Here is a 27,952-nt window from a genome sequence, read left to right as displayed (position 1 = left end):
AAACCGTGCATCTTGGCGCCTCACAGTTCGGCGGGCAGCAACCTCCTTTGAAGAAGACTGCAGAGTCCACCTCACTGACAAAAGACAAAGGAGGAAAAACCCAACACCCAACCCCAACCAACAAATTTTCCCCTGCAACCGCTGCAACCGTGTCTGCTTGTCCCGCATCGGACTTGTCAGCCACCAACGAGCCTGCAGCTGACGTGGACATTTACCCCTCCATAAATCTTCGTCCGCGAAGCCAAGCCAAAGAAGAAGAAGTAAGACCTAACAAAAATGCTTGGTGCAATAATGGATCTATAATAATACAACATGGTATACTTTTTTTTAAAGTTAACTCTCACAAATATCATCCTATCTCTTATTAAACAAAAATAATAAATTAATCGAAACTATCTTAAGTCTTCATAACTTTAAAATTTATGAGTCCATTTCCAAGTATCCATTTTTCATTTCTTCATTGGTGGCTTGCATGAATGTAGCTTGCATTTTTATGTTTTGGACTCACAAGCTTGACTGATTTTCTGTCAAACCTACTTGCAATATCTGTGTGTCTTGGCTATAACATTGTTTTTTTTAATCTCTTCTGAGAACTTGTTTTCTGTCCGCAGAATAAAGCTGCGTAGGTTTTTAAGTATTGTTTGCATTCTCCCTCAATTATTAAGTTCTGTATGTTAAGTATTTTTGTTTAAATTCTGTAGTAAGTCCATAAAGGGTAGGAGTGGAATTAAGCCATTTGGCCCATTGAGTGTGCCCTGTCATTTCATCGTGGCTGATTTACTATCCTTTTTCAGCCCCATTTTCCTGTCTTCTCCCTGCAATCCTTGATTGCCTTCCTATTCAAGAACATTTTATTTCTATCTTAAATATACCCAATTAATTTTCCTCCACAGTTGTCCATGGCAAGGATATCCATATATTCACTACCCTCTGGGTAAAGAGGTTCCTCCTCAGCTCTGTACTATAGGTACATTTTTGTATTCTGTGGCTGTGCCCTCTGATCCCAGTCTCCCCACCATAGGTGACAATCCTCTTCACGTCCACTCTATACAATCCTTTCAGTATTTGATAGGTTTCACTGAGATTTAAGATTCAATTTATTGTCTTAGTTATAAAACAGTTTCATATTACATGAAATTTTGTTTTGCCTGCTGCAAGGCAGACAAATTTGCCACCGGCAGGAATTGCCTAAACGTCTCTTACAGGTAGACTTACAGTCAGAGAGAGAAGCAAAAGAAAGTCTCCCTAGAGTCACTGAGTGTCCATAGATTCACCTCCAGGGCTCCTGCAGCCACACAGAGTCATTGACAATCCGAGCTCCAGATCCGAACCTCCAGCACGGTCAGGGACTCTCCAGTTCCTTTGGCACATCCTTGTACCCTGGTTCAGATACCTGGTACCCCTCCAGCCAGTTCAAGCCAGTCTCCAGCAGTCCATAGCCTGGTGTGAGTCTCTCAACAAGAGTCTCCAGCAGCCCACAGGTTCCCTGCCTCAAGTTGCCAGCAGGCCACCTTGAGCTGCCAGCAGCCTGTTGCATGCACTGGTCCTGAGCCACAGAGCCCCCTCACTGGTTCACCGCCATGGTCATCTCCTCTTTTCCCTCTCAGATGGTGTGTGATCTTCCTGTCCTCTGGTGCCCCGTTCCAGTCCTCTGCTTCCCTGGAGTCTGCAGCCCCTTGTTGCTGCTGCCAATTGATAGGTGCTGCCATCTCAGCACAGATCCGTGGTTGTGGGAATTCAACTAAAACCACCATGAGTTCCTTCAATGGGTCGTTCAGCTACAGCGGCTCCGGCAGCGCCACCATCTTCATTGATCCCACCCTCATTCTTCTAAACTCTACTGAGCCAGGGCCACATTTCTTGTATGTTATCCCTTTCATTCAGTTGTACTAAAACATCCTTATCAAATCTGGTTCATTACACAACATCCAATCCAGAATTGCCTTTTCCCTAGTCAGCTCAGCCACAAGTTGCTCTAAAAAAGCTATTCCATAGGGATTCTATAAATTTTTCTTGGGATCCAGCACCAACCTCATTTTCCCAATCAACTTGTATATTCAAATCCCTCATGACTAGTGTAACATTGCAGTTGCAAATTTATGTATCTGATGATTGCTTAGCATCCAATTAGAAAATGCCAAATTGGGAAAACAGAGAAATCTTGAAAATTTGGAGGCCAGAAGTAAGATAAAAGGTTAATACAAAGAAAGGTTTTTGGAAGAGAAGGTGAAGAATAATTTTAAAACTGAAGATTTTTTGCCAGATCAGGTCAGCAAGCACAAGTTTTAAATGACAAATGTACAATAGTTACATAGATAAAGGGTCCCCAGAGAGATCTGGGAGAGTAGAGGTCAGAGTTAACAAAGATATGGATAAAGGTTACACCAGCAGTTAAATGAGGGCAGAGTGGAAATCTATAATAGAGAGTCGAAAAATTGGACATATTAGGATCATTAGTTTGTCAAATTGGGGCTGTGTAGTTTTGTGCAATGTTGTGGTTTATCTTCAGTTGGTGGACATCATTTTCCTGTTGAAAAAAGCATGGCAATGATTCTGTTCATTTCAAAGTAATTAAACTGTTTTATTCAGACTGTATAAAATTACATTCTTGCTTTCTTTAATGTGTTTATGTTGAAAATTCTTCATATAATCTACTTTTTGAAGATGACAGTCTCTTTTATTTGATTTATTGAACAATATATAATAAATAAGGAATCAACATTTCATTTACTCTATCTTAACCTTACCCTTTACTTGATGAAGATGCTGAAAACCAAGTCCTGAAGAAGGATTATGAGAAAACGTACAAGAAGTATCAGGGATTAGTTACCAAGCAGGAACAACTATTAAGAGGTAGAGAGTGCTATTTTATTGTACTTATTTAATTAAAAAAAATATATATATATCTGAGGCAGAGCATTAGGATTAAGGAATTTATGATAATCAGCCAAAATATTTCTTGATTTTTGCGTCAGATTTTACAATGAAAGTTTTTCTCTTGCATTAATTTCATAAGAAAAGCAAAGTGATAAATGCCCTCACGTAACTACAAATACTGGTGCAGGAGATGGGAGGAGAGAGATGAGACGCTCCTATTTGCATAAAAAACGGAATTATCCAATGAAAGAATTTGAAAATAATTTTCAGCTCGATTGAACTTTACAATTAGTATGTTATTTTCTTTGAGAGTTTATTCATATTCAATGTCATTAGTTTAGTTTTGTATGGTATATTTTTAAATATGTTAGCATGCAGGTATAATTCTATTCTGATTTTTAACATTTATTTAAGCCAGAATTATTTATGATTATGCAGCACCCTTGGATTTTTAGAGCCATTTTTCTGACCAATGTTTTTTATGGTCTCTGCTAGTTGCTTTCTATCTTCTTTTGAATTTGGCGGAAGATACAAGGACTGAACTCAAAATGAGGAACAAGAATATTGTCCATATGCTTGTGAAATCACTTGATCGTGAAAACTTCGAGTTACTGATCCTAGTGATGTCCTTCTTAAAAAAACTTAGTGTATTTGTGGAGAACAAAAATGATATGGTATGTGGGCTATGTTTATATGCATGTTTATGTATACCAACTTGATATATTTATAATATCTATGTTAGAATTTTCAGATGTTTGTGCAAAGCTAAGAATATGCAATCCAATTTGAAAGAAGAATTCATCGTGATAATCAGTCTTTTGAATAACACAGAATGAATAAAAATACTGTCTTATAGTGACCTCATTGAGACTTGAAGCTCAAAATCGGACCCTGTAGCCCAATGAGTTGTTACAACTCTCTAGCACTAACCTTCCACTAATCCTGTCTATAACTGAGAATGAAATAAATCGTCTGTGTTGGTATTGGACGTGTTCTCCAACTCCTCAGGCCAAAAATATTTCTTTTAGATCATGACCTGGGCCAACTATTCTCCAAAAGAATGGTCCAAGTTTTGAACAAATAATATTGACCAAGTGATTTAACATGTACTTTTGTTATCTCAAAATACCTGTTTTAAAAGCTTGATCTAACATTTTCAAATTTTTATGACTTTATCTTTGGGTCTCTCTGCTTTTACACCCTTCTCAAAATTGTACTGATAAGTCTTTTATTTATGGAACATTTGAATTACATGAGGAAACACAATTTTACAAATTTGTAGAGCAGGATTTACAAATCATAAAAAAACAAGTAAAAATTATTATCCAATTTTATGACAAAATTACCATGACTTTAGCATTATTCATTTGTCAAATTAACCTTTAGACAATCCAGAGCAGAAAAATACAAAGAAAAATTGGCAAAGAAAACTTGAATGAAAATGGGTCCTACAAGCATACAAGCAATGAAAAAGTAGAGTAAATGATTCACTGTTGACAAGAGAAACCAAAACACATGCAAAATGAAATCAGTTATATTTTGGAAAGTTGGTTGAAGTTTTGATTATTTTTGGCTTGGTTTTGTGCTATGCAATCTTAGATGTGTGTGGATGCTGTTTTATTTGATCAGAAAATTTCTGGATTAAGCAATTAACCTCATAATTTAATTTATTTTAGAGACTGAAGAATTTTTTTTGCCTTTTATTACCAGTTGTTACCTATTTGGTGTTCCATTCTATTTAATGTAATTAGCCCTATTTAAGTGATCAGATGGTCATACCTGCTGCATGTGCTCAAAGTGAAAATTTGATTTGTGTAAAAGAAAACCATGAAAATCAAATATATATTAATATACCTATTTAAGCAGGTTTTATTGCAGGTGCATGACATGCTTAGTTGCTGCTTTTGTCCATCTTGTTAGATGAAGGTTTGTGGTCACATGTCGGTTGGAGACGCGTGTAAGCCATACCAGAATTTCCTACCTTAGAGCACGCTGGCAAGCCATAAGGGTTTTTATGATAGTCCAGTAATTTCATGATTACTGACCTGTCTGGAGTGGAGATTCAATACTTCGGCAGCTAGTTTAATTACTTAAAAGTAGCATCGAATTGTCACATCTGGATTATTTGTTTTTTTTAAACCTTCTAATTGTTGGAGTTAATATATTGCTGGCTTATGATCATTAATTATCTCATTTTGTGAAATTCTTGTTATTGTGCATGAAACATCTTGGTTATGGAGTTCAAATCACAACTTACAGTCACATACATTTGAATGATAATGGACAGTGAATTCACTGTCTATGGATTGTTCAGATGGCTGGCTCCTCCCCTGGCTCCACCCTCACCTACCCCAATATAAGCCCTGGTTTTCCCGCCTTACCTCAGATTCACCTGAGGACTATTGTGTCTACTGGCCATTGATTGTAAGCTATTAATAGTGTGTCTGTACTCCTCACTTGTCTCTGAGTGCATTCAGTCACGTTACAATTTTAATAGCTTAACTTTGAAACAGGATGGAAGCCCTGTTGAAGCCAGGCATGCTCCAGATTGACCCTCTGTCCCCTGAGGCCCTGGAAGAATTCGCCAACTGGCTGGAATTCTTCCAGTCCTACCTGATGGCCACAAAAGACGTCTTCAATTTGGATGGTCTATGGAGATCGGAACTTCTCTCTTGAGTTGGCCCCAAAAGACTTGCTGTCATCAGAGACTGTGCTACCTACGAGTCAGCCAGAGAAGGCTTGAAGGCCCACCTCATGAGGCCCCAGAATTATGTGCTAGCAAGGCACCGACTCTCAATGTCAGCAGTGTCCAGGTGAGTCGCTGAATGGCTATGTTCTTGAACTGTGGGCCCTGATCAGAAAGTGCTACTACGAAGTGGCCATGGCCTGGGTGAGAAAGGAGGAACAAATCCGGGACACCTTTGTGGCAGAAGTGAGGTCGAGATATGTGAGGCAGTGACTGCTGCTGGAGTTGGGGAAGAAAGATTTAGCCAGCACCCTGGAGCTGGCAAAAGCGCTGTAACAGGCCCAACTGGGAGCTGACGACCTCATAGGTGAAAGTGGCGCCCTTTCAGAGGACCAGGTCATTGGGGCACCAGTGACACCCGCAGCCCTAGCTCCGACTGCTGCAGCCACATGCGACTGGGGATGCTACTTCTATGGACAGGCACAGCACCCCCACGGCGGATTCCCTATGAGGGACTCCGTGTGTGCAGGATGCGGAAGTGAGGGTAGTGGGTGAAGATCTGCTGCGCTAAAGGAATCCCAAAGAAGACGACCGTATGTGCAACCCCCAAATCATTGCTCGACCCGTGCCTGTGTCCCGAAGGACCGGCCTTCGCCTTTCTGTTCGTTGCTAGCGTCCTGCTGCACCTCGTGGAAGTGAAGTGTCGCGGGAAGCCACGGTGGCCATCTTGCCACACCTCGAGGTTGACGCCACCTAGTCCGTTGTTAGATCGAGTTGGGGGGGGGGTGACCATCTTTCCGCGTCTTGTGGTCAACGCCATCTTTTTTGCCTGGAGGCCAAGAGGAGAGAGTCGACATCAGAATGAGGAGCGATGGAGTTTCCGGAGCACTGGCATCAGTCGTCTTGGATCAGGCAATACCTCACCAATTGAATAACTTGACGATGCAGGTTAGAGTAAATGGACATTTGATTGATTGCTTAGTAGCCACTGGCTCCATGGAGAACTATATAAACTCTGTGATAGCTCTGCGATACAACTTTATCCGATGGACTATCTTATGTTTCTAGTTTTGCACTCACACTGCGATGATCCAGGGGTATTGTATAGTACATCTAACTGTAAAAAGGGGGTGAATTTTGTAAGTACTGAAGGATTTGTGTGCCCCTGTATTGCTGGGCCTGGACTTCCTGTGTCACCTTAAAAGCAAGACCATGGAGTACTCTAGCCCACTCTCTTCACTCATGGTGAGGATCAGAAGATCCCAAAAGCTGGACACTTCATGCAGTCTCTCCACCCTAAATATTAATACCCCTCTCACTGTTTCCGAACCTAACTCCCAATTGAAAACCAAAGAGCTACAAAGAGCAGATGATACAGTGCCAGGGATTGGAATTTATCAGAGCCGAGATACAGCGGCTGCTCAAAGAAAACATATTTGAACCTAGCAACAGCCCATGGAGAGCCCAGGTGGTATTCGTGAAAGACAAAGAAAGGTTCAGGCTAGTGATTGACTACAGCCAAACAATTAATCATTTAACACTCCTGAACACGTACCATCTCCCTTGAATTTCAGACATGGTAAACAAAATTGTGCAGTACTGGTTCTATTCAGCCACTGACCTGAAAGCTGCATACCATCAGTTACCGATCTGTTCCGAGGACCGCATTTAAGGCAGACGGACAGCTCTATCAGTTCTGGAGGTCCCCTTTGGTATCACCGATCGGGCCTTGGTCTTCTAGAGACAGATGGACAAAATGATCGATGAGTATGGGTTGAAGGCCACCTTCCCTTATCTTGACATCGTCACCATTTGTGGACACTCTCTGGAAGACCATGACTCCAACCTCCAGAGGTTTCTCCACATGGCCAAAGCCCTGAACCTCACGTACAACTCCAGTAAGTGCGTGTTCCGGACTAAACGTCTGACGATCCTGGGTAATATGGTGGATAATGGCCTTGACCCTGATCGAATGCGCCCCCTTTTAGACCTCCCGATCCCAAGGTCCACGAAAGCCTTAAGGAGGTGCCTGGGCTTCTTCTACTACGTCCAGTGGGTCCTTCACTACAGGGATGAGGTCTGCCCCCTCTTAAAGTCCACCTCTTTCCCATTGTCGGCTGAAGCCCAGGTGGCTTTCGACTACATCGCAAAGGCCACCATGCATGTGGTGGACAAGAATGCACCCTTCCAGGTGGAAAGTGATGCCTCTGACGTAGGTCTGGCCGCTACCCTTAACCAGGCGGGCAGTCCAGTTGCCTTTTTCTCTTACAAGGCCACGAGCTTCGGAACCCATCTGTGGAGAAAGAGGCTCAAGCAATTGTAGAGGCACTGGAGGCATTACCTGGCTGGCAGAAAATTTACATCGCTCATTGACCAGTGAATGGTGGCATTTTTGTTTAATAATGCAAAAAGGGGCAAAATAAAGAATGATAAGATCGCTAGGTGGAGAATCGAATTCTCCACCTAGAATTACGACATAGTATACAGGCCAGGTACTCTTAATGAATCTCCAGATACCCTGTCAAGAGGAAGCTGTACCTCTGCACACACCGGCCAGTTGCGGTCATTGCACGATGAGCTTTGCTACCCGGGCATCACTCACTTGGCTCATTTCATCAAGACACACAACCTGCCCTACACCATTGAGGATATCAGGGAAATGACCAGGTCCTGCCAGGTCTGCATGGAGTGCAAGCTGCACTTCTACCACCCTGACAAAGCATGCCTGATAAAGGCATCCTGCCCCTTCGAACGACTCAGTGTCGATTTCAAGAGCCCCTCCCTTCCACAAAAACGTTTACTTTCTCAATGTTATCGACGAGTATTCAGGTTTTCCATTTGCCATCCCCTACCCAGACATGACCACCACCACAGTTTTCAGGGCCTTGCACTCTATTTTCACCCTGTTCGGGTAGCCCAGCTATATCCATAGCATCTGGCCCTCATCATTTATGAGCGAAGAACTATGCCAGTACCTCCTCGTAAGGGGCAGGACGACTAGCTACAATCCCCAGGGGAACAGACAAGTTGAAAAAGAGAACATAACTGTATGGAAGACCATGAAATTGGCTCTCAGGTCCAAAGGCCTTCCAGACTCACACAGGCAAGAAATGCTATTCATGGCGCTTCACTCCATAAGGTCGCTCCTCTGCACGGAGACCAAAATGACTCCTCACGAACTTATCTTTATGTTCCAGAGGAAATCCACATCTGGGCCTACTCTCCCGGCTTGGCTGATGGCATCAAATGGCCAGTCCTGCTGAGAAAGCACATGAGGAGGAGCAAGACAGACCCCCCTAATCAAGAGGGTGCACCTGCTGCCTATGTGGCATACCCTGACGGCAGAGAGAATACTGTCTCGATCAATCCTGGCACCTGCTGGAACTGAGGGTCTGATGCCTCAAGTGTGCCAGGAAGTACAAAGTATCCCACTCGGGGTCCCTGAGGACATTGCTCGGGAATTGGACCAATTCACCTCATGACCTGAGCCGGAGCCCTCGAGACTCGCTGACCTTATACCACAGGGGGTCCAGGAAGTTCGGGAATCCCAAAGTACTGCGGTTCTCGACCAGAATTACCAGACCCCCTGACAGACGTAACTGTAAATATTTGTAAAGTAATAGTTTTTTTTTAATGAATGGTCTGTTTTTCACCCACAGGCTCAATTCTGAAGGAAGGGGTGAATGGAGTGAACTGGAATTCACTGTCTATGTATTGTTCAGATGGCTGGCTCCACCCTCACCTACCCCAATATAAGCCCTGGTTTTTCTGCCTTACCTTAGATTCACCTGAGGACTATTGTGTCTACTGGCCATTGATTGTAAGCTATTAATAGTGTGTTTGTACTCCTCACTTGTCACTTTATACCCACCGATGCTTCTGACTGGGGACACGCCGCCGCGACTGACGCTACCGACCCGGTACCCACCGACGCGGCCGACCAGGGACCTGCTGCTGATGACCGCCCCACCGCCGACGGCAAGCAGCGACCCCCAACACTTACCGTTGGCTGGCCGACACGCACAGCAGGCTGCAGGCAGCAACACCAACTCCTCGACGCTGTCTCTTTAGGCCAACTGTTTGCGTGACGTCATCACGTACACGTTGCGTGACGTCATCACGCAGGTCTCCACTGTCTACATTACAAGTCTCTGCATCAATAACCCTTGACCAGGACTTCACCGAACCCCTAACAAAAGCAATGGAACTGATTAAAGTGCATGGATACTATACCAATTGCTTATTTGACTCTGGGTCAACTGACAGTTTTATCCGCCCAGACCTGGCCCACCATTGTGGACTGGCTATTCTCCCCACTGCACAGAGAATTTCATTGGCGACCAGATCGCTCTTGACTGGGATAAAGGGGTACTGCATGGCGACCCTGAAAGTCCAGGGCATCACGTTCACAGACTTCAAACTATTAGTCCTTCCCCAATTGTGCACCCCTGCACTGCTGGGACTGAATTTTCAGTGCCAGTTTCAAACCGTTTCCCTGCACTTTGGGGGCCCTCACGCTCCACTTTCTGTCTGTAACCACTCCACCCCGAACGCCTCCTGCCAGCGGCAGCCCGAACCACCCGCCTCCGTGCCTCGGGGCCTCACCGGTAGTCCCTCCACCCTCCGAGTTGCTCCGCCAGCACTTTTCGCAAATCTCACCCCTGGCTGGAAGCCTGTGGCCACCAAAAGCCGCCAATGTAGTTAGGAACACAGGAAATTTATCACGTGAGGTGTGCAGACTGCTGGATGAGGGCATTATCGAACCTAGCTCGAGTCATGGAGGGCCCAGGTGATGGTTGTTAAAAACGGGGAGAAGCCGCAGATGGTGGTTACAGGGTGCTTTGCCCATTTTTACACAGTGAAATGGTGAAACCAATTGCAATTCATTTACAGATAGACCCCGACTTACGATGATCTGACTTATAATATGATGGTCAGAAATCTGTACTTTTGGTTTTGAGTTCTGATGTTTCCCTACACTTGCGATTTGTGATGCAGTTATGCTCTCTCTGGCCACCCGTGCATATGAGTTCCCAACCGTGGGCCCTCTCCTGGCCGCCTGCGCATCCGAGCTCCCGACCACAGGTCCTCTCCCGGCCGCCCACGCATCCGAGCTCCCGACCACAGGTCCTCTCCCGGGCGCCCACGCATCCGAGCTCCCGACCACAGGTCCTCTCCCGGCCGCCCACGCATCCGAGCTCCCGACCACAGGTCCTCTCCTGGCCGCCCACGCAGCCGAGCTCCCGATCACAGGTCCTCTCCCGGCTGCCCGCGCATCCGAGCTCCCGACCACAGGTCCTCTCCCGACCGCCCGCGCATTCGAACTCCCGACCACAGGTCCTCTCCCGGCCGCCCACGCATCCGAGCTCCCGACCACAGGTCCTCTCCCGGCCGCCCGCGCATCCGAGCTCCCGACCACAGGTCCTCTCCTGGCTGCCCACGCATCCAAGCTCCCGACCACAGGTCCTCTCCTGGCTGCCCGCGCATCCGAGCTCCTGACCACAGGTCCTCTCCCAGCCGCCCACACATCCGAGCTCCCGACCACAGGTCCTCTCCCGGCCGCAGGTCCTCTCCCGGCCGCCCGCGCATCCGAGCTCCTGACCACAGGTCCTTTCCCGGCCGCCCACGCATCTGAGCTCCCGACCACAGGTCCTCTCCCGGCCACCCGCGCATCCGAGCTCCCGACCACAGGTCCTCTCCCGGCTGCCCACGCATCCGAGCTCCCGACCACAGGTCCTCTCCCGGCCGCCCGCGCATCCGAGCTCCCGACCACAGGTCCTCTCCCGGCTGCCCACGCATCCGAGCTCCCGACCACAGGTCCTCTCCCGGCTGCTCACGCATCTGATCCATACTTACCAGTTCAGCCAATGATTAATCTTAGTGCAATGCTTCAAATATTCTTTAAGCCGAGTGTGCTTTCAGCTGTGTACATTGCAGTAATGTTTTTTTCAGTGTAAATGCGTTTTGAATAAAGGTTTTCAGCATTTAAATAAAAAAGAGTGCGGTATTGTTTCAATAATTTTGACTTACGATGCGAGTCCCGGAACCAAACCCTATTGTCTGCTGTGGTCTACCTGCACTTCTTGCAGTAGCAAAATTCACTTGTTCAAATCTGAAACTTTAATGGTTTATAATTCATGTGCATCAGGGCTACACTGTGCTGTTGAACTTGGTCTGTTCTTCAGACTGTATTGTGCTATATTTTCACAACATTTTTAGTAAGAGGATACAGATATAAAAGGACTTATTTTATCTAAACTATGGTGATTTATTTCTGTATTATTTAGTTTGAATTTTAAAAATCCTTATGCATGTGATGTTTTTGGAAAGCACTTGGAGAAAAAAAAATCACGTTAATGTAACTCATAAATTTTCCAGAATTTTCATTCTTGCTAATCAGCTTTGGAAGTCTTTGAAAAGTCACACCTGGAAGTAATCCAATTTGAGTACAGAGGCATTAATCAAAGCTGCAATATGAACAGTTGCTTCAAATTTTGCTACCTTTCCGAATGTTTAGTGTCGATTAATGGTGCCATTTTTGCATAAATCAATAATTGTTGAGAATATAAATAAGGCAATTGTCTGCCTGAAAACATGACTGCTCAATAGTTTTAATATTTCTCCATTTTATTTTTAACCCTCAATTAAACATTCATAACTTTGTATAATTTTTTGATGAAAGCTAATTAATCACATGTCAATAGAATTCATAATGCTCCAACATAATTTGTCAAATGGAGCCTGTACCAGGAGGATGTATAGGATGATAATTTCATACAGTTTTGTTCCAGTTTAATTTTCTTTCTGTTGAGAACTGAAATAATACATTTCAGTTTTATCTTTTATGTTGTCTGTTAACTAAAGGGGATAAATGGACATTAAACATTTGTTAGCTTGGGAGGAAAAAGGGGAGAAAATGGCACTGTGTATATTCAAGAGGGAAATGTTTGTGTGTATTTTGGTTAACATGGTTCATAGTGTAAAAAATTAAAAAAGAACCATTTGTAAGCTTTAATCATTAAAAGTACATTACAAATAATTGATATCTAACTTGTTTACCTGGAGGTACTAACATTTTAAAGTTGGTATGGGATTACACATGACTGTTTAAAGACTTTCAATGTTTATAATGATGTGCTAAATCTTAACCTTATTGTAATTAAATCCATATTTTCTTAACTGCATTTTGTCATTATCCTAATGCTTGTGCATCAAGAAAAAACTATAAAGACATTAAGCACTGTTTAGTGATGAATAGAAGTTACAGAAAAAGTGATTTGGACATGCAGATGTTTCATGTTAAGAGCCAGATGAGGTGTACATGGACCCCTATATGTGCGGTGTCCTCACAAGTTTTCGATTTCTTTTTCATCTCACCTGTGTACACGTGGTATGAGTTTACTGAAAGTGGGCAACTCACCAAAACTCTTTTAATTAGATCATATATAAAGTGTTCAATGAAGAGAGCTGACTGCTTTGGTATTGTATGTATTAAAATTATAGCTGTTTGGTAGAGAATAAATTTGTTTTTATTCAAAACTCTTCCTAGCCTGAAAAGTCTCTCTTCATTCTCAATTTTATTTTGGTACAGCAACAAAATATAGATAGAATAAGGAAAAAAATTATTTTATGTGTCTCACAGCAGCATAATTAAGAGATTTTACTCTTACTCATCCAATAATAATTTTTCTCCACGTGCATATTTCCATTTCACAGTTCAACAGCAAAGACAAATAGGATTTTTTTATTTCAAAGTTGTAATTAAAATACATTATTGGTGTTGGATATTTACATTTGTTAATTTAACATTATCATAAAGCATGGTGTTCAGATATTTTATCTTTATTTCTCATATTTGCCTCTTTAAACACAGAGAGAAAAACAAGAAGTTTTTTTTCTACTGAAAAGAATAGAACTGGTCATAGGACGATGAAGTTGCTTATCCTCCAAAAATTGTTCATGGTATTGGAGTTCTACATACATGTCATTGAAAGTTATTTGAGAATTGTTCACATTGGATCTACATGGTTCAGCATAGAATTGTTTTTAGGGATTGATTTTGGATGATAATGCTTCATAGAGTAAAACAGAATTCAGTGTAGTCTGATATTGCAGTTTCATCTGCACAAGGTCATACACGTGGTGCTGATTTCCTTTCTAGTTCTGAGTAGATATGGTATGTACTAACATAACAAATCAAAAATTAGATCTGGTATAATTTTGTCTATCTGCTGACTGTAAGATGTATCTGACTGAGATATGAATCCATGTAGGATGACCAAACTATTATTTAATTGCATTGGAATTGAAACGGGATAAATTGGGGAGCTGTATTTAAAGGAAAGATGTCATTGGCATTTATTAGTACAAAAATACGAAGTTGCTACACATATGATTTTTGAAAATCAGTATAAATTTCAGTGAAGCTGTTAAAATGTACAGTGATGCACAGTATATTGGGGGAAGGACTCTGATGTTTCATTGTCAACATAATTGAAAATGTAGATTCTTAATAAAAATAAAGTAGGGAGATATTAGATGTTAAAATTCCATGCAAGTTGGCAATAAGTGCTGTATCTGACATTTGTCATAACTAATAAATTTGTTTTGTGATCAATCAATGTAGCCATTTATCTTTTTTATCAGATTTGTGTTTCAATAGTCCAAGATGTGATGTGACATAGCTATATGTTGGAAGCTAGTCCAACATTCACAATGACCATTTAAATAAAAAATAACATGCTTTAAAATGAGGTTTTCACCTTTTCTGAATAGCTGAACTCATGAGATGATTTCTCAGGACACTTATTCTGAAGTGGCAAGGTGGAAATTGTGTACTTTTTTCAAGTCCCTGAAAAAGTTGGGTGTAATGTTGTGGGATGCTTCTAAATAATTTATACTCTGTGGAGTTCTATGGTCCATAAATTAACTTTTATTATTCCTTTTAACCCATGCCACGTGGGTTAAAATGAAGTTATTTTTTGAATTGCAATCACCAAAAAAATTGTTGCCTATATAATAGTGACTTGATTAACTAGCTTCTAAATTTTGTAATTTTTTTTTAATGTCTCCTTCCCTGTGCTCAAAACATTCGATCTTTGAGTGTGAGACATCAGCTGCTCGTGAATTGTTTAATCAGATGACGTGGCAGCTCTTGCTCACATTTGAAAGCTAGTACAGGGTATTACATCTTTGTAGTGTATATTTGGAAATGATGTGCAATAAGAAATGGTAAAGGTTACATATGTTTTATTTCATTGTTGACCAGTTTTCAAAATTTGAAGAGAATTTTATTGAATGTTTCATGGCATTAAATATTTAGAACAATTAGAAATTTTGTCACTCAATGCAGTTTAAAAAAAAACTACATTTTATGGTGATCAAAGTTTAATCTTTTGATATGTCCACGAGAGTTGGCATGTCCTTGGGATCTGAAAGTAAGTATGTTTTTTCCCCCCAAAATAAAAGCTTTTTGAAATCTTTTGATTGCCTAGGTGGTTCTTGACTTCCACATCTCAGATACAAGAGTATTGTGCATTAAAAGGTAGAAATTCTATGCATGCCAGACAGAGGGAAGCTGCTAACATTTGGATGGTAATCAGTTCTAAAATGTTAATTATTTCATTCCAAGCATATACTTCCTGTTCTGAGTATTTTCAAGATTTTCTGTTTTTATAACTAAAGTTTGGAAATTTAAATCAATAATTTTTTTTTAATAGAAGAATAAAATTGATCATTTTGTTATGCTGTTCTACAGGTAGAGTTAAACATCATTGAGAAGCTATCAAAGTTGGTGCCCTGTGACCATGATGATCTGCTGAATATCACCTTGCGTTTGCTGCTGAACCTTTCTTTTGACACTGGACTTAGGAACAAGATGGTCCAAGTGGGTCTTCTCCCAAAATTGACTGCGCTACTAGGTAATATCAATTAGCAGACTATTGTTTGTTAATTCAAAATTTGCACTATTATATAGCGTGGAGCTATATAAGGCAATCCATGTAACCCAGCTTGATTGTGATAGAATACAGGTATGCTCTGCTTAACGTCCATTCGGGCAACATCTGACTGCATATATGTATATTGTCCGTGGTCCCATAAAGTTATAATCAAGTTCAGAAATCCCGATCAGAGAATGGGATGTAACTGGATGTATCCAACCACTTCCCGCACACAACGCATGTTCCTCATGTCTTTTGTATAGAAAGGCTTATGTATGAGGGTACCGTACTGTACTTTCTATCTATCATGGCTCCCAAATGCAGCAAATCCAGTGCTAGTGATAGCAGCAGCAAGAGGCAAAGGAGAAGTATCGATCTGGAAGTGAAACAAAAGGTTATTAAACAACACAATTTAGGCATGTCGCACTAGACAATCACAACAATCCTCAAAAACAAATAAAAAATTCTCCAAGCTGTTAAAGGATCAGCTCCACTGAAAGCTACAAGGCTAATGAAAATGCGAGATGGACCCACATCATATATGGAGAAATTACTAATGACATGGATTGAGGACCAAACACAAAAACGAGTCCCTCTCAGCATGTTGACAATCACTGCTAAGGCATGAAGCTTGTTCCAGATGCTTAAAGAAAAAGCAGGACCAGACTACGAAATTGAGATAAGTGCTAGCTCTGGGTGGTTCAGGCCACCCTGGAGCTATATCAAGCATTTTTCACTGCACAATGTGAAAGTGAGTGGTGAGTCTGCGAATGCTGATGCAAAGGCAGCAGAAGAATTTGTTGAAATCTTACATAAACTAATTGCAGAGGGAGGTTTTTGCCCCTGCAAATTTTTAACATGGACAAAACCTCCATATTCTGTAAGTGAAAGCCTGAAAGGACCTTAATTCATAAAGAGGCCAAGTTAATGCAAAGCTTTAAGGTTTTTGAAGACAGAGTGACAGTTGTTAGGAGGCAATGTTGCTGGCTACAAGTTAAAGCCATTTCTTATTTGGCATAGTGAAAACCCCAGGGTTTTCAAGAACATCAACAAAAATACCTTGCAGGTTTATTACAGGAGTAATAAAAAGTCCTGGATGTCATAAATGTTGTTTCAGGGTGCCCTCCTCGATTGCTATGCCAGTGAAATGGAGAAGTTCATCAAAGGAGTTTATTTGATCCGCAACTCTTCTAGAGAAACACCATGAGGAAGTTGAGAACAGTGACGTGGATGATCCTGATCCTCTTTGTTAAATTGTATGTAATATAGGCTAAGAAAGTGTTTATGTAAAAGTTTAAGAGTGGAAAAAAAATTAGAGTTTAATTTAGCGTAAGTTCAGTATCCCACATAGCTTTGCTAAGTATATACAGTAAAATGGTGTTGGCACAACGTCCACATAGCATAAAGCCCAATTTCACAGACCGTATCATTGACGTTAAATGGCGCATACCTGTAGTTCGTTAGTTATCATTCAATTATGCAAGTGAAACCTGATGAAACTATGTTTTCTGGTCCTTGGTGAAACGCACTGCAAACACACATACAGACAAACAGTACTTATGCACAAATATTAAAATAAATTAATATTATTAAATATTTGAGTCACGGAGGATTTGTATGAGGAGTTCATCAGTTGTTCAGCAGTCTCACTGCCTGTTGGAAGAAGCTGTTTCTCAGCCTAGTGGTTCTGGCTCTGATTCTGGGGAAGGAGACCCCCAGTGATCCTCTGTCACACTTGTGATCCTGTGGATTAATCTCTGATCTGATGCTGTTCAGCAACCATATCACGTTGTGATGCAGCCAGCCAGAACACTTTCGACAGAGCTCTCGTAGAAAGTTGTGATAATTGTTACAGGAGTGATAATTCTTTCACCCAGGAAGGTCAAGGAAACTGGAGCCAACTGGCACGGTGGGTATAGTGGTTAGCACGATGCCTTTACAGTTCCAGCAATCGGGACCGGATCGGAGTTCGAATTCTGCACTGTCTGTAAGGAGTTTGTACGTTCTCCCATAGGGCTGAAATGGCCTGTTACAATGTGGTATGTCTAATTATAAAATTTAAAGAGGGGAAAATTGAAGATTGAAGGCAATTGGAAACTGGCACAAAAGAAGAGTTGAAGCCTGAGGCAGATATGCTATTGTGACATTAAATGGTGGGGCAGACTTGATTGGGGCAAGATGGCCTCCTCTCCTTGTAGTCTTTTGTTCATGTTTTCATTTTTTTAGCAACATGAAATGTTACTCTTATTGTTCAGTGAATCTTTATTGCCAAGCACTTCAGTTTTCCTTAGCAACAAGCCAACTTCCATGGGATAAATAATTCCAGGAAGTAGTGTTGGAACCTGTGAATGTCATGATTCACTCGCACACAGTACTTGTTTTACTCCTTTTTTCCAATTGTGTGCTTGGTACTATTCTTCTGACATTTTCATAGATTTCCTTGGAATTTGTGTATGACTAACAGTTAGTTTACCTAATAGCAGGTCAATTGCCTCATCAAAGAAGTTAGAGATTTGACAATCTTTTGAAATATTTGCTGGTACAGTAATTCCAATTATTTCTTCCATGTGGATACCTGAAACTCTTTTCATGTATTGTTTTTTACTACTTCTGAAAGATCAGGGGAATATGTGGATTCTGGGTCTCTGGTACAGTAAAAGAGTTGATGTCAAGGGTTGATGAACTATGGCCATCTTGAATGTTTGGCAGGCTTATTGATCAGGCGGCCTACTCTTACTTTGATTTTCTTGTGTGTTTGTGATATTCAGCTAAGTGACCTGTGGAAAGAAACTATTTTGCAGCCTGGCAGTCCTCATTTTGATGGTCCTTCACCTCCTTCTTGATAGCTTGGTCAAAGATGTAGAGTGCTGGATTGAAAGGATCCTCCATAATTCTGTGTGTCCTATTTAAGCAATACTCCCAGTGTATGTCAAAAGAAAAACCCCAGTGATCTTCTCAGCCATTTTGATGATCCTCTGACATTCGGTCTGATGCTTTGCAGCTATCTTACCACACTGTGGTACAGCCAGTCAAGATGCTCTCAATTGTGCCCCTGTAAAATGTTGTCAAGATGGAAACCAGTAGTCTAGTCCTCCTCAACCTTCTGATGAAGTGTAAGTGTTGCTACATCTTCCTGACCAATGAGATTTTGTGGGTCCAGGATGGATTTCTCTTTATATGTACCCCAAGGAATTTTATGCTGTCCACTCTCTTCACAACAGAACCAGTGATGTGTAATGGAGTGTGGTTGACCTTTGTCTACCTGAAGTCCACTATTATCTTCATTGCCTCGTCCATATTGAGACTAAGGTTACTATCACACCATTTCATGAGCCATCCAACCTCCTCTGTAAGCTAATTTATTGCCGATGAGGCCAGCTGCTGTTGTATCATCTAAAAACTTGATGATTCTGTTTGAACTGAATCTGGCAGTGCATTTGTGGGTCAGCAGCGTGAACATTAGTGAGATGAGCACACACCCATGAGGAGTGGCAGTGATGGTGCTTGAGATTTTCCTACCAATCCAGACTGACAGGTCTTTCAATCGAGAAGTCCAGAATCCAGTTGCGGAGTATTGTTAGCCATACTTTATTCATCTGCAGCAGTGGTTTTCAAACTGCTCCGCTAAACTCACATTCCACCTTAAGCAATCCCTTTCGAATCAGAGAGCACTTAAGGCATAGGGAATACTTAAGGTGGAATGTGTGTGGGGGACAGTTTGAAAACCACTGATCTGCAGCAAATATCCATTGACAAGAGAGCATTAAAATCTATCTAATTTCTGCTTTATTCTTCACAGAATCTAAATTAATGTATCTATCTCACATTTAAAAATCTTTTGGTTGCTGATTGGTTTCCAATTGTATCTGAAAGGAGTCATGCACACAAATTAAGGCTGCATCATGTGTGTGGGGACAGTCAGTACAAGTAATCCCTGACTTTCGACCTATGCAACTTGCGTCCATATGACCAAATTTAAAATATATATATATAAAATTTATGCTTTTTTTTGTATTTCACAAGCTATAACAGGGATACAGGGCATGTAAGAGTCAAAATGTGCTTATTTAACTTGTTAATTGGCGTCCTGGGGTCCATAGGCTGGGCTTGGCCATTTTGATTACTGTGTGCAAAAGTGAGTCTTTGGTTGGCGCATGCGCGGTGGATGGAGTTTAGTTGGCACATGCATGAGAGTTCAATAGTGTCAGGGCACTTAATTCTCGCATGGGGAGAACTGAACTCCAATACACGAACCCACCAGAGACTTGCGCATGTGCCAACTGAAGACTCATGCATGCACACAGGAATCAAGAAGGCTGTGCCCAGCCCCAGGATCCCGGAATGCCGACTAACAAAGTAAGCATGGACCAGAATTTGGAAAGATCCGCCAAGATCGATCAACAAATTCAGGAAGCTTTAAGTTGTTATCGTCAAATCTATAATTAAAAAAAAGATTGGATTTAAAAAAAGTTTGCTTTAAGTTTTTGTTACTCCATGTGCACAGGCAAAATTCTGACTTGTGTCCGTTCTGAGATACGACTGATTTTGTGGTCCCCATTATGTTCATAAGTCAGGGGCTGCCTATATAGTTTCAGCTGCATTGTTTCAGCCTATGTAGTTTCAACTCATTGTACGATTTGATGTCTCGCGCTTTGCTTGATAGAATTCAGCCTTCTCATGGGCCTCTAACCCTGTTGAGAGGGTAAGGATGTGCAGCTCCAAGTTTTCATTCTTCCCATAATTGAATGGCTAAAAGACTTGCTTTTTCTGAAAGCTTTCCCCACAGACCTTTGTGTCTTGACCAATGTGAAGCAATAAAAAGTAAAACCAGTAATTCTGCATTCAGGCAAGTCTCAATCTTATGCCCATTGATGTATCACCAGGGGTAACCTTGGTTTTCATTCTCTATTCCACTGATGATTTGTGGATAGGTTTACCAAGCATCAGAGGATGTTAATTACAACTTGCAGAAACTTAAGTTCAAGTCCTTAATTGGTTTAGTTGAGGTGTATAAAATTACTGTAGATGGAATAAATAGTCTGACAGAACCTCCAGCAATGACCAGAAGATTTAAAAATGGTCTGACTCTCTACGTGTCTTTGGAAGACTGTAGAAAAGGACACCCTGTCCGCTGTAAGGATTCGATTCCTGTCTCACACTTCCTCCATCTCCGTGGCATCTGCTTCTAGGACGGGGTCTTCCATGCGAGATCATCCGAGATGTCCTTTTTCGAAAAATGTGGCTTCCCCTCTAATACTACAAACTTGGCTTTCACCCACATATTCTCCATCACCCAAACATCTGCCCTGGCCACTTCCACCCCCATGCACTTCAAAGACAGAATTTCCTTTGTCCTCACCTGTCATGCCACCAGACTCCTCATCCTCCACCATTTCTGCCACCTTCTACGTGATCCCACCAATGGACACATCTTCCCCTCTCTGCCTTCTGCAAGGACCACTCCCTCTGTTACTCCCTCATCTACTCCAATTGCCCCCTTGGTACCTATCCTTGTGATGACAAGAAATGCTACACTTTCATTCACACCTCCACCATCATCACCATTTGATGCCATGAACAGTCCTTCCAAGGGAAGCAACACTTCATTGTGAATCTGCAGGAATCATAAACTGCATCCGGTGCTCCCGTTATGGCAGAGACTGGACTCAGACTGGGAGATTGCTTCACTCTGTCTGCCTCATTATTGAAGAAGATTGATTCATTAGAAAATCAAAGTCGAAGAAATAATGTAAAAATAGTAGGCCTTCCAGAAGATATAGAAGGTTCTGATCCGGTAAAGTTTTTTTTAAAAAAAAAAAGGATTCCTGAGGTGTTGGGCAAAGAATTCTTTCCAGATGGTCTGGAGTTAGATCGAGCACACAGAGCATTAAGGAAGAAACCGTTTCCAGGCCAATCACCACGAGCAGTTCTGATTCGCTGTTTGAAATATCAGGAGAGAGAAATGATATTGTGAATGGCGATGCAGAAGGCGCGGCAAAACCATGCTCCAATGATGGTTCAGAATTACAGGGTGTTTTTTAATGCAGATTTGAGTCAAGAATTATTAGAAGGAACCGATAATTTAATTCAGCTAAAGAAGTATTGTGGCGAAAGGGATATAAATTAGCCTTTCGTTTTCCGGCAGTATTGCAAGTTTTTTATGGGAACTTTCAATCTCAATTCTTTGAAAATGATCATGATGCATTAATCTTTGCTAATTCATTGCCAGATTTACAAGGAAATGGACAATCGTCACCTAAGAGGAGGGTAAATGGCAATGGAAAACATGGAAAGAATGGGAAAAATGATGAATTGATGCAAAGTCTTCTTGATATTGAGGACCCGGAACAATCACCGGGACTGGAATCACTGGGTTGGCTGTTTTTGTCCAAGTACTTTGTGAAAGTCTGACTGGGGGGGTGGATGACACTGAGACCTTTAGTCATCTGCCACTAGTGGGTTTTACCACACCCAGATTTTTAGGGAGCTACTACTTTTTAGTAGTTTGTTTTGGGATTTTTTTTAATTTTTTTTGGAGTTTTTATTTAGGTGGATTAGAATATTAAGGGAATTAGAAGGGGAGCATTATTTTACAATAGTGGAATATATTATTAAATTAAGAAATGTCTAATTTGAATTTTGCAACTTTTAATGTCCAGGATTTGAATAACTCAATTAAGTGTAAACAAATTTTGGCTTGTATAAGAAAAATGAAAGTTGATATTGCTTTCTTGCAAGAAACACACTTGACCGAAAAAGAGCATTTGAAATTGAAGAGAGAGTGGGTTGGTCACGTGTTCTCTTCTTCTTTTAATTCTAAGGCAAAGGGTGTTGCGATTTTAATTCATAAAAAATTACCGTTTGAATTGGAATCATTTGAGGGAAATGCTGGGAGGGTTTTGATGGTTAACTGTAAAATTTTTGCTGAATCATGGACTTTGTTAAATGTTTATGTACCTAATGTAGGTGATGAATGTTTCATGTCGGAGGCTTTTTTATTGTTATATCAGGCCAACAATAATATTCTTGTTGGGGGAGATTTTAATTGTGTTTTGGATCCTTTATTGGATAGATCTCTGAAAAGTATGAGGAAATCAAAGGTGGCCATACATATAGGAGCTTTGATGAAAGATCTGAATTTGGTTGATGTCTGGAGGAGAGTAAACCCTACAGAGAAAGACTTTTCATTCATCGAGACATGATTCATTTTCATTAATAGACTTTTTCTTGGTTTCGGCGCATTTACAGGGTAGAACACTACAGGTTGAATATAAAAGTCGGGTTATATCAGACCATTCATTCCATGTTATTTTTCTCCTGTGTAAGTCCAGAAGTGGTGCAATTGTCTTATAGATGGAGGTTCAATAATACCTTATTGAAGAAACCAGAGTTTATTACTTTTATTCAGGAGCAGATTACTTTGTTTCTGGCTGAGAATGTCAATTCAGTACGTAGTAATTTTATACTGTTGGATGCTTTGAAAGCATATTTACGAGGGCATATTTTAGCTATACTACGAAAGTTAAAAAGCAATATGTGGCAGAAAGTTTAACATTGGAGTGTAGCGGCAGCTACACTGCTACTGAAGGAACACACAACCAGACTATTCAGATACTCTATTCAGATCCCGTAAAACCCCTTTGAAAGTAAACATGGTATCAACTGAAACAAATATTGAATTCGAGGAAAAATATTCATTTTAATGCAATTTACTCGACCAATTAATGTTAATGGCAGATCTTTCCATTTAGTCAAATCCATTTTAATCCTTTTTAATAAAGGATTTGAGCTCAGTGAGCAGAAAACTGGTTTATTGCTGGCTATCGGGCTGGACTTATACTCCCAGTTCGGACCTGGCTGAGAACCATGCTGGGGGGCACTGACGTCACTCGGGGGTCACGTGGTCCCCCAGTGCGGGCTTCTGAGCCCAGTGCTGAGAAGGAGGGGAAACTCCCGATGGCGCCATTTTGGCCGGCTGCCCCAGCGCGTGGATTACAAGCAGGGCCAGTTCTGCCTAGTGGCATGCTGCCACAGGAAAAACAAATTACTGAATTGGAAAAGGAATTTCAGAAAGATGTTACAGAAGATAAAAAAGCTGCTTTAACGAAGTTGAAATTATATTATAATACATTACAAGCTTATCAATATGAGCGTTTAATTTATCGATCTAAGCAACGTTATTATGAATTGGGTGAGAGAGCTCATAATGTACTAGCATGGCAGTTAAAAACAGAACAGACATCCCAAACTATTAATACTGTGAAAAAGAATTCAACAGTTACCTATAAACTTCAGGAAATTAATGACCAGTTTTATTCTTTTTACCAGAAATTATATACTTCTGAGGGAAAGCAGGAAGCTGGTTCTATTGAATCTTATTTATCTAAATTAAATTTACCTGTTTTAGGGGAGGAGGAGGTTAAAGAATTGGAAGCTCCATTCACAGATTTTGAGATTAAAGAGGCTATACAGGAGATGCCGATGGAAAGTTGCCAGGAGATGATGGATTCTTAGTTGAATTCTATAAAGTATTTTATGAAGATTTATCTTCTGTATTTGGAGATGTATTGCAGCAAGTAACTGAGGAGCAGTTGTTAGCAGAATCTTGTTCGAGTGCTATAATTACTGTGATTCCTAAGAAAGATAGGGACCCATTGAAAGTGTCTTCGTATAGGTCTATTTCCTTATTAAATGTAGATTATAAAATTATAGCGAAGGTGTTAGTGAATAGACTTGCCAAATATTTATCTCAGTTGATAGATACAGATCAAACAGGTTTTATTAAAAATAGAAATGCGTTTGATAATATCTTCAGATTGATAACATTGGTCATTGTATTTAGACAGCAACCCAACCACCCAATGATGGTTGCGCTGGATATGGAAAAAGCCTTTGATAGGGTTGAGTGGAATTTGTTATTTAAGGTGTTAGAGAAGTTTAATTTTGGCCCTTATTTTATTGGTTGCGTTAAGGCTTTATATACAAATCCAATTGCTAGGGTGGTGACAAATGGCCAAATTTCTTTACCATTTAAATTAATGCGATCGACTTGACAAGGTTGTCCATTGTTACCAGCCTTATTTGCATTGGCTATCGAACCTTTAGCTCAGGTAATACGACAAAATGATAAGATTAAAGGAATGAAAATTGTGGATGATGAATATAAGATTAATTTGTTTGCAGATCATGTGTTGGTATATTTGACAAAACCAGAACAATCTTTGAAATATTTACAAGATTGTTTGTTAAAATTTGGGGAGTTGTCTGGATATAAAGTAAATTGGGATAAGAGTGAAATACTGTCAGTTGGGGATGGAGATTATTCAGAACATGAAAGTATTATAAAATTAAAGTGGTCAGATAGAATTAAATATTTAGGGGTGGTAGTAAATGCAGATTATCAATCTTTATATAAATTAAATTATGTTCCTTTACTAAAAAGGATTAAAATGGATTTGACTAAATGGAAAGATCTGCCAGTAACATTAATTGGTTGAGTAAATTGCATTAAAATGAATATTTTTCCTCAAATTCAATATTTGTTTCAGTTGATACCATGTTTACTTTCAAAAGGATTTTTCGGGATCTGAATAGAGTAGTGTGGGAGTTTTTATGGAAGGGAACAGTGTGGGAGTTTTTATGGAAGGGAACAGTGTGGGAGTTTTTATGGAAGGGAACATTAGCACGAGTAAGCATTTGCCCTCCTGATGCTGTTTGATGTTGGCAGCTTGCGCTTTTCTGCTGGATCCTAGTGTGGAATAATTTTTCAACAAAAAGTGGAAGATTCATCCTACAGGAATGGGAATATCTCTGTTGGCCACTGTCTTCACCAAAGAAATAATATATGTAGGTGGTTGATGGTTGGCATGAATTTGGTGGGCCAAAAAGCCTGGTTCGATTCTGTATGAAAGTCCATGATGTAGTAGATGTAAGAATCTTGCTTTCAACATTAGCAAAACCAAGGAGCTTATTGTGTACTTAGGAAGGAGTGGCCAAAGGACCATGGACCTCTTTTCATTGATGGGACAGCACTGGATAGGTTTGGTACCTTTAATTTCCCAGGGGTCCTCATATCAGAGGACCTCTTCTGGAGCCAGAACATCAAGGCAAACCTGAAGAAGGCACACCAACACCTGTGTTTTCTGAGATATTTCAGGATGATTGGCATGTTGTTGAAAAACACTGTTGAACTTCTACAGGTTTACTGTGGAAAGTATCCTAACTGTTGCATTACAACCTGATTTGGAAACTCAAGTGCCCAGAAATGCAGAAGGCTGAAGAAAAATGACAAACCCAGCTAAATCCATCATGAGTACCAACCTCCCAATATTAAAAACAAGAAGACAGCTAACATCATAAAGGATCCCCAACACCCTGTTCACAGTCATTTCTTGCTATTTTCCTCAGGCCTGTCAATTTTTATTTTCCCCAACAGCTATCAGGCTCTTCACCCTCCTCATGCATTGCTAACTGTTGATGACCCCACCATTGTTGGTTGAAATATTGGATATGGGGATGGAGTACAGAATGAATATCAAGAATCTGGTTGTGTGGTGCCAGACAACAATTTTGCTTTCAACATTATAGATTCCAGAAAGCTGATGGTTGACCATGCTCCTGTCTTCATTGTTGGGACAGTGATAGAGAGGTTAGTAGCTTCAAATTTCTGGGAGTCCATGTATCAGAGTACCTCCCCTGGAGCTAGCACATCAGGACATTTGTGAACAAGGAGATTTAGCATGTTATCAAATGCTCTATAAAACATCTACAGGTGCACTGGAAAATATGCTTACCAGCTACATTACAGCCTAGTTGGGAATTCATCTGCTCAGAAATGCCGAAGGCTCCCGATGGTAACAAACATAGCTAGGTCCATCACAGACTTTGACCTTCCATCCATTGAATACATCTTTGTGAGGTGCTGCCTCAAGTAGGCAGCCAACATACTAAAGGAAGCCAACACCAAGGTCACAACCTCTTTTCACTGATGCCTTCAGGTCAGCATCTCTAGTTTATTTCGATTTATCAGGCTCTGTTACACTTATCAGGGACTGCTTTGACAGCAAAAGAAAGCTGTCTGCACTATTGGTAAGTCACCTTTTTTGAACTAGGCTAACAATATTTATTACTAATTTTTGTGCATTTAGTCTGTAGTTGCTTTTGATTTTGTTATTTTTACAAAGAACATATTCAACTGGTGTATGCAAGTATTTCAGTGTGTATATACATTGTGCAATGTATAAGACAATAATCTCATTATTGTATCCTGACCATAAACTACTCTGGATCACCAAAAGTTATGTCTGGACTATTGAAAAGTCACTTTTTCTTTCTTGCACATACTGAATATTGTTTTATCTATCCTTTTTTTTTAAAGACTTTATTTAAAATTTTATAACATGAATACAATAAAGAATTACATTTAAATAAAAATAGAAAAAAAGAATTTAAAAAGGTATGATTACAATATTACATCAGAAAACTACACAAAATAACCCCCCCCCGTTAATTGTAACACAATATTAATAGTCTAACTTAAAATTAGTCCAACCCTCCCCCCCAAATAAAGAGTGAAGAGTTAATAAAATTGACAATATTATATCTGAAAAAATATACCCACTTACAAAAAAAGAGATAAAACTTAACCTAAAACAATTCTAACAACAAAAAAAATTGTCAATACTAAAATATCACACTTAAACATATATTTAAATCAAACTTAAATGCATATAATTAGCAAATGGAGTCCACTTTAACTTATAAAAAGACATCTTATCCTGAATTGAAAAAGATATCCTTTCCATAGTCAAACAAAATTTCATTTCCAAATACCACTTATCTAAAGTTAGTATATTTCTATCTTTCCAAGTAAGTGCTATACATTTCTTAGCCACAACTAAAGCTAAATAAATAAATGAAATCTGATAATCCTCTAAACCTAAATCGATTAATGATTGCATGTTCCCTAATAAAAATATATAGAGATCTAATACAAGATGGATATTATATAAACTGTTAAAAACAGATTGAATACCTTTCCAAAACTGTTGCAATCGATCGCAAAGCCAAACAGTATGCAAAAATGTATTGGCCGTCTGATCACATCGAAAACAAGAATCCAACTTACTAAAACCAAATTTTTAAAATTTCTCCGGCGTTAAATATAGCTGATGAATAAGATTATAATTAATCATCGCTAGTCTAGCATTAATTAATTTCCGAATACTATTCTGACAAATTTCCATCCAAGCTTCTTCAGCTATTTTATGTCCTAAATCTTTTTCCCATTTCAACTTATCTTTATCCCAGTCTTTTTTACTATCAATTTCTTGTAAAATACAATACAAATCAGATATATATCCCTTTTTTGGTATTGAAAGTACATATTGTTCAAAACTAGATTCAGGCAATAAAATCATATGTCGATCTTAATTGATAATATACAAAT

The 27,952-nt window shown here is 40.3% G+C and overlaps 1 protein-coding gene across 7 annotated transcripts in view; it reads left to right on the top strand.

The window, feature by feature from the left end:
- The window catches only part of kifap3a (kinesin-associated protein 3a), a 233,923-nt gene that overhangs the window by 51,646 nt on the left and 154,325 nt on the right, over positions 1-27,952 (top strand). For all 7 annotated transcript variants that reach the window (XM_069938225.1, XM_069938224.1, XM_069938222.1 and 4 more), the window contains 3 exons: positions 2,755-2,853; positions 3,373-3,551; positions 15,321-15,483. In XM_069938225.1, coding sequence (XP_069794326.1) covers positions 2,755-2,853; positions 3,373-3,551; positions 15,321-15,483 — 441 coding nt within the window. The remainder of the gene's footprint in view (positions 1-2,754; positions 2,854-3,372; positions 3,552-15,320; positions 15,484-27,952) is intronic.

This window comes from Narcine bancroftii, chromosome 5, assembly GCF_036971445.1.
Source record: "Narcine bancroftii isolate sNarBan1 chromosome 5, sNarBan1.hap1, whole genome shotgun sequence".
NCBI lineage: Eukaryota > Metazoa > Chordata > Chondrichthyes > Torpediniformes > Narcinidae > Narcine > Narcine bancroftii.
The sequence above is the reverse complement of the archived record's forward strand: the minus strand, read 5'-3'. Positions and strand labels throughout refer to the sequence as shown.